This window comes from Beta vulgaris, chromosome 6 (assembly GCF_026745355.1).
Source record: "Beta vulgaris subsp. vulgaris cultivar EL10 chromosome 6, EL10.2, whole genome shotgun sequence".
NCBI classification, from domain to species: domain Eukaryota; kingdom Viridiplantae; phylum Streptophyta; class Magnoliopsida; order Caryophyllales; family Amaranthaceae; genus Beta; species Beta vulgaris.
Window position 1 is genome coordinate 18,852,880 of NC_079207.1, and position 8,121 is coordinate 18,861,000.

Consider the following 8,121-nt stretch of genomic DNA (forward strand, 5'->3'; position numbering starts at 1 on the left):
TTACTTTTTTTGGTGGTGGGGGAAGAGTTTTGTGATGTCTTTTTAGAGGAGGTGTAGTATAAATAGGCGTGTAACAGGAGTGGAAATGAAGTGGAGTTTTTGTCAGGTAAATCCTTATTTTGGATGATACTGTAAGAGGATTATTATTAGGAGTAATTTTTGACTGAAAAAGGTAGCTCATGAGAGGAAAGAGGATATAACAAATGACCTTCTTAACCTTTTGTGTGAGAAAGGGGCGTTTTTGTAACTTCTTATAATCCAAAATAAGACTCAGAGGAAAGAAATCATACATGTAGAAGTGTATTAGTCTGGTAGAGTGCTTTGAAGTTTTTCTTCTTCCGAACTAAATGAGGTAGACTTGTGCCAACCTATAACCCAGTGCAATGAATGCTCCTTTAATGTATTGTTTGAGTGAGCTTTGAGGTAGTTAGGAAGGTTGTTGAAATGTGAATTTTTTCGATGATGGAGCTTTTTCTTTTTCCTCTTATAGATTCCATCTTGTGGTCCGGTGAACTTCCTGCCAACTTTTCTTTTAAGACCTCGAATTTTAGAATTAGATGAACCTCTGGAACTAGAGTTGAACGTAAAAATGGGTGGGGCTAAGGGGGTAGAGCTTGCTTCGTCACCAAGTGTGGGCCTTTTAGAGAATTGTTTTTGATTGTGGGCTTTTTCCATGTGTCTTAAAAAGATTTTCTTTTTTATGGGTCGTGTGTTTTTTTTTTTACTAAAATGGGATGGTGGCAAGGAGGAATGATTTGGGACAAGGAAGGTAGTATTAGAAAGCTTTTGGATTTGTTTGAGGAGTTTTGGTTCAGACTTTCTTCATGAGCTCTCTTTGTTCCACGAGGAGTACTTTGACTTCTACTTCTTAAATTGTCGTTTTGTCCTAATCCTTCTTGAATATTATTGGTATCCATGTTGTTATCATCATTTCATGAGCTATGCGAGTCACGTGAGGATGGAGAGTTACCATCATTGTTATTATTGTTGTTGTTGTTTCCAGTATGATCTTCGTTTTGACTAGAAGGGTAAGCTCCGACTGATTGTCTGCTTCCTCATCCCTTTTCCATGAATAGTTCACCAAGTTGATGCAAGTGGATCGATTTCTTTCAACTCTTTTGAAACCCATAAGTTTGTTTGTGAATAGAGGGTGGAACGTTTGGGCTGTGTATGGGGGTTTCTATTATGCGTCCCATATTCTCCATAACTATCTTGAAATTTTTTTGTGCTACTTCAATGGGCATTCTACATTTAGGTTTTCTATGACCAATCCTCCCGCATTTGCTACAATAGACAAAAACCCTTCACATCTAAAGTGTATCCAATCAGGTTCTCTACTATGGTAGTCTAGGTAAACCCCTAGAATTAGGGGATTGTTGACTGAAATGACGACCTTGGCTCTTAGGAAATCTTTGAACCCGGTGGAAATAGAGGGATTATCAAAGTAAAGCACTTTTCCTATTTTTTCTAGGACTCTTCTGGCTACTTGGGGTTTATTATAGATGAGTGGTGGACCTTCTACTCTTATCCAGATTGGGGATTGGATGAAGGTGAAAGATTGGAATGAGGTCCTTGGTCTGCATTTTGTGAAGAGAAATAAAGCACCGTCATAGCTCGCTGCCCCTAGGGTGTCTAGGTTGTCTCTATCTCTAACGTCCAAGCAAAAAAAAAAGAAGAATTTAGCTATCTTTTTGATTGAGATCTCGTTGTGTGTGATTCATTTTAGGTAGACCCAGTCTTGTATGTTCCTTTCTTTGAAATCTCGAATGTCTTTTGCTTTTTCTACTATCGCATTTAACAGTAAACTATCGTCTGGCAGTATGTCACCTTCTAAGGATCTAATTATATGATCCATTCTTCTCATTGTTTTTTTATTTTCATTGGTGAGATTGATGGTGGGGAGAACGAATTTATTTGATTTTTGGTGGGTTTGGTTTAGGAGTAAAGGTTGAAGATTGGACAGAGTGGTGGTATTTAAGAAGATTTCACTCTCTCAAGTTTAAGTGAGAGATACTCTCTGCTGGTGAGAGAAAGAGCTTGATATTCTTGTGCGTGAATTACATTGTTGTATTCCCTTTCCCTTACAAAACAATTCACAGTTGTTTTGCGGCTTTGTGCCTGTATAGCTAACATTGAATTTGGTGCCAACCCACGTGGATAAGCAAAGCATAATTAGAAGTAACTCAATCTTTACGAATATGCTTATACTCATTCATGGTTGGTTGGTTGGTTATTTTTAAATAAATAATTGCGAGGAAATTGACATTCGTCCTTGAAATGACTATTGTCCTTATTATTAATGAGTCTCTTAGAGCATCTCCAATGGAGGTGCTCGAAAAGGTTTGTGCAATCAAAGCACCAAGATCGGTAGTGTAAAAATGACTATTGTCATTATTAAATTACTGGTTATTTTGTAATCTAATTAATATTGATTATTGTCATTTGTGACTTGAAATTTGAAAGTGACATAAGATTGATTTTGAATATACATATTTTTCAATCTATAAATGGTTTTGATATGATTCAAATTGAAGGAGATAGATTGTTCCAAGAGCTTTAGAACGACATTATATGTCCAATTTCGCTGAGAAACGAGAAAGTTATGACTATTTTACGAATAGCGGATGAAACAAGAATTTTGTCCTGCTCCCGACCGAACGGGTCTTGGCAGCAGCGCTCGATCGGACGACGCGTTTTTTACGGGTTAATATATTGTTTTTAACCCTAAATTTTTAAGCCGTCATTAGAGTTATACTAGGAGTCTATTATAGGTTTTATTTGGGTTTCTTTATGTTATAAAGGTATCCGGCCTATTGGTGATCATTGTTGATACCTACTTTAAGCCATTAAGATTTTAGGACTCCTTGTGTATTTTTTTTGTTTTCCTCCATTATAGTTAAAAATCTCTCGAATCTCCCACCTGTGGATGTAGGTCTAATTTGACCGAACCACGTAAATTCTTGTGTTCTTCTTGTTTATTTTTTTTATTGTTTTCTCATTTTTATTATTTTATTGACTTGTCCGCATTAATCAAACGCTACACCACCCATTTCCTAACCATTATAGTTTTCTATATTATTATGGTAATGCACTAGTGCAAGATTTTAGTGAGTACAACAAATGAGTCGAGTCATTCAAGTTTTAGCATGTTCAAGCCAAATTTCATAATAAACTTTATACTTTGGGCCTGTTCTCCCCTACTTATTTTCATTTCAATTCAATTCAGTTTTGAAGAGAACAAGCCCTTTGTCTTTCTTACATTATTTTCACTTATATCAAATTATAGTATTTTACATAAGTTAAGTTTCGTGCAATAACTTTGTTATTTTTAGTCATATTAATTTAAGTGTAAAGTCACAAATTAGTTTATATATGTTAAGGGCCACGAAGACCCTACACAAATTCAATAAATTATAACTTGCTAATTAATACACAACTAGTTAGTTGGTCCGGGTTACGCCCCGGGTAAGGAAAATTTTCATTTATTAGTATTATAATTGAAGATGATAACACTAATTATTATTTGGTCTAGTGGTTAAGACTTTAGTGTATGTTCTTGAGGTTCCGGGATCAAATCTTACACTATGCAATTTCTAATTTTTTTTTATTGTTGTGGATTGCATGGAGTAAAACTCTCTTGGGGAGAGCGCCACGTTACACCGTTTCTGGCTTGGACACACCTTTTAATATATTAGTATAGATAAGGAGAAATCAAACAAGATCCTACTTGCTCATGTATAATCTTTAATTGTATAGAAAAGACATGGTCGAACCGTCGAAGTCAAATAGTCAATATACTCTAACCTTCAAAAAGTACATGTAGCTACTAATTTACGACAGAAAGACTATATTCTACTAAATTATTCAAGGAAAGGAAAAAAAATTGGTCCATCTTTTTCAACACAGTATATATAGCCATATAGGACTATCATCTCAAATAGAAGTGCAGAAAATTACAAGAGTACAACACCTCATGCAGATCTGGGAAGAATCCGAAGAAAAAATTCAGTAACCTCGATCAGAAGGCGGAAATACAAAACGGGTAAGAATCACTGACAGTGTTCACAAGATCAGACATTAGATATTAACAATTATCAACGTTCACACTTCATTTACCACAGAAGAAGATACTAATCTGAATCAATTCTTTGTATAATTACAAAATCATTCATATGAGGCTGGCCAGATGACAAAAATGATAAGACCATTGCCTCGAAATTACACTGGCATTTTCCCACTTAATGCAGTTCTGAATCTCATTCTATCGCAAACCTCCTGTGTCCTTGTCAAGGAATAAGTTCTAAAAAGATGTCAAGACACCAATTTTATACACATGCCTTCAATTTCATATTCCTAGTTGCTTTGTCCCTCCAATCCGTACATGTACAGTTATGTTACTATGCAAAGGGGTGCTTTCTACCAGAACAATTGCAATTGTAAAATATGTTACCCTGATTTTTATCTAAAATATAATGGAGAAAGTGAGACTAGTTGGCGGATTCACATACATCAATCTTCATGTTCATGTTCTTCGTCATTACAGTTGTGCGATCCTGAACCCAGACCTAAACATTTGAGGAAAGCTTGTCTTGCAAGATCAAGGTAACGGCATGGGTGGAAGAATCTTTCTGCAACAGGAGAAGGAGCTATGTCCTTTATGGAGGAGCCATCCCTTTCTGAATTGTTCTCTAAACGCCTCAACCTGTTGCTAGCTGTGGTAGCTATTTCTTCCCTAGCATCATGGTTTACAGTTGCCTGTTAAAATAACCTTAACGTCTTAAAATTTTACACCACTTTGTCTAATGTCTATGTAACAATAGTAATCGCAATAGAATTTACACAGATTTAGAAATCGAAATCAAACAGCAAACTTTTACTCAATAAATTTTCAGTAGCTTAATAGATTTAAATCGTATATCTTTAATTTTCCTTCCTAATTATCCTCCATGGAGGAACTACAGTAATCTAGGTCTCTACCTATCTATATACTTGTGTTAATCAGCCCTCATTTGAACTTTTCCAAATTTATCGGAACTTATATGAACTTAATTTATCTAGATACTAACGTATAGCTCAAATTTCATCACATAACATAGAAAACCCCGAATTTGGTGATAGAGTATAAATCTATTCTTGGGACTCCAAATATCAGCTTAAGTTTTTGGTTGAGTTGAATAGATTTATACTCTATCACTTGCTTCATAATGGTCACTACCAAATAATCAGAACTGTCATATAATCACCCTAACGCCTCTATAAAGGGTACCCAACTAGGGCATAGTAAGGAAGATCTTTTCAATTGCATGCGACCTAATTCATATATTCGCAAAGAGTCTTTAGATTAACCTTATAATTATAAATATGTTTCCTTAGGGCCGTCAATTCCAAAGGCCACTATTTAGTAATTTACACAAATACATGGAAGACGGATTAAAGAGATCAGATGTGGACTGTTGAATCAGAGCTCCTAATTTAAGGGATGCTATCTGCTTTGTTGAAAATGGCTGGAGATAGACTGCAACTTAAAATGGTTTTAAGAATCCAGGCTAAGTGAAAGAGAAATGATTGGCCTGGCATGATCATTTATTCAGTAAACAGCTCACTTTCAAGGGACCACATCACTGATCAACATTCTGGATACTTCCAAGGAACTTTAATAAAAAAATAGTCGTTAATAACATAGCTGTAGCTGGAGAATTTGGCTCCCCAAAGCAACCAGGTCATTAATTTACATCGAAGAGCACCATTGAGCTTCATCACAACTAAGAAACTTCAGCCTATTTGATTGTAAGGGGAAATGTAACATTGAGGATTAGATTTAAGTTATGATAATCATGGATGATTTTAGGACACTTGATGTCAGAAAAAGTATAAAACTATTTTGACCATTATCAAGCTCGCGAAAACTAATTCCATATAAAGGCTTGGTTTTCAGGGTTCCTCGTTCCTTCTCTTGGCTTCCTTGACCCCAGCAATTCTCTCACTTAGCCGCTCTTCCAAGAGTCAGAAACATAAGGGAAACTTTCCTCACTGTCGGAATTGCACATTTCTAGCAGTTTACATCAACACAGTAACTTTTAGTTCTTGCATACAGTATATATATATCTAGTTTCGTTAGGAATTGTGTCAACAGCACTAGACATTAGTATTTTAGTCATCCTAGGAGCTTGATAGACGGCAAAAGGATCATTGCCATGATAAATTTCCCTAGGTTCGTTCTCATAATCTCCAGCATAATTTTGTGATCATTTGCTGATATGATAATTATATATTGTTCTTGATACCCAAGGCCCAAGGGTGGCAATAGAAGGAAAGAAATAACTTCGGATTCTTGGCAAGTCAGGATTATCTGGAAGTCCTAGAATATACTCCACTATTCAATCTATTTTTAGCTGTAACAATGTAAAATTCGAGCAACCTGAAAATTATGTTTTCTATTTGATGCCTTCTATATATACACAATTTATATGCTTATCTATTTCATGTCCTAAAGGATAGATCATAATACAATTAGACCATACCAATCTCCATTCAAGATCAAATCAAGGAATCCCACATTGAATACCTTCATCCCATTTCACAACAAAAGTAACTTTCAGCAAAGACCCAATCTAAATTATTCTAACAAATGGGCCAATCAGAATGATTACTTGAAATTATCCCTGATTTTTTTCACAAAAGAAAAACACCTAATTAATCACAATGAACATATTTGGTGATGAGTCAACCCAGAAAACAATGTAGAAAATCATTAAAAAAAATAAGCATATATATGTATACCCTCAAATTAACTCTAATTGGAGCTAATTAACATTCTCAAAACTAACAAAAAACTCATTCAAGATCAAAAATTGAAGCATTGAAAAGCTAATCGCACTAATCCGAACCTGGGTACTCGGAGAAGAAGAAACAAAGAATGCAGGTGAAATCCGCACCTGGGTACTTGGAGAACAGCTGTGAGAAATCTTCAAATTAGGAGAAATAGTAGTATGAGAATTAGTGGTTAAAGAAGAATCAAGAACAATAAAACCAAAGTAACAGAAAAGAATAATGAGGGTTAAAAGAAACATGATAAAAATTTGAATCCAAATAAGCCAAGGTATTCTAAAGTTGTCTAGTATAATATCAAACATTTTTCTTCAAATCCAAGAAATTATTTGGGACTTGGGAGAAAGATCGGATTTTGAAGGGAAGAAAGAAATTATGGCTGTCTGGTGTTTTGGTGGGTGAGAAATGAGGAGAGAGAAAATGTAATTAGTGGGCTTTAGAGGATTATTTTGTGATTAGTGGGGTTTTTCACCCATAAAAAAGTAATTATAGGGGTTAAGAGGATTGGTTTGTGAAGTCAGAAAACAGAAATTATTATCTGGGTTGCTGATCTGGATGATGAAGTGATGATGATGGTTTATTTATATATGAGCTTGTTCTACAACTCTCAAGTCTCGATGGTAGTCCAACTCATTCAAGTACGATTCACGGCTAAATTTCTCAAGTATGCTCTTTTTAAATTTTAATAGGCATTTAGGCAAACATATATAGTACCCTCTTTTTTTTTTTTCTTTTGGGTGAGCAACGGTAACCGAGTAAGACCAAGTTACAAATTAGAAGATAAGAAAAGTTGAATAATAATCAAATAGGCAAAATTAGTGATCTGCGGCGCGAAACGCTAGCAGATTCCAATAGAAATAGTGCGAGCTTTCGAAAGACATAACTCATTGATTAGAAGTTTCCTCGAGCCATATCACGTATACTTAGACAACTCTAAGTCTATTTTTCCAATCCATTGAAATTATTCGATTACCAGAAACACATCAATGGTATGGTCAAAAAAGTAGACGTGGCTCTTTTTCTACATTTAATCTAATGATTTTCCGTTTTGTTTTCGCTCAAACTCGTACTATAAAATATCCATAACAATCCATACGCAATGTTCCTCTTCCAAATGCTAAAACTTAGCTAGTTATTATACTCCAAATATGTGCTCAAGCTGGATGTGGGCCCCAGTGAATGATTGGGCGTCATGCTGATAGTCTCATGATCCATTTTGACGATTGAGCTCCCGCAATCTTATTTGCAATCATGGTTGAGAGCAACTTTTTTAAAAGTTGGGGCCATGATTTT

The 8,121-nt window shown here is 35.2% G+C and overlaps 1 protein-coding gene across 2 annotated transcripts; it reads right to left on the reverse strand.

The window, feature by feature from the left end:
• Positions 1-3,893: 3,893 nt before the first annotated feature.
• On the reverse strand, positions 3,894-7,465 carry LOC104896089 (uncharacterized). Of its 2 annotated transcripts, none has more exons than XM_010682790.4 (2): positions 6,936-7,465; positions 3,894-4,755 (listed from the first exon to the last, which is right to left on the reverse strand). In XM_010682790.4, exons 1-2 carry the CDS (start codon positions 7,131-7,133, stop codon positions 4,510-4,512), a joined length of 444 nt encoding a protein of 147 aa, XP_010681092.2. In that variant the 5' UTR covers positions 7,134-7,465; the 3' UTR covers positions 3,894-4,509. The 2 variants fall into 2 exon arrangements, with proteins under 2 accessions (XP_010681092.2, XP_010681091.2); XM_010682789.4 differs by having other exon boundaries at positions 6,888-7,445.
• Between the last annotated feature and the right edge of the window lie 656 nt (positions 7,466-8,121).

Bases quoted from the DNA above. Each gene is read 5' to 3' on its own strand.
- LOC104896089 (XM_010682789.4), bottom strand. From the start codon at position 7,133: ATGTTTGATATTATACTAGACAACTTTAGAATACCTTGGCTTATTTGG. The intron at 4,756-6,887 runs GTTCGGATTAGT...TTATTTTAACAG, and splicing joins CTTCTTCTCCGAGTACCCAG to GCAACTGTAAACCATGATGC.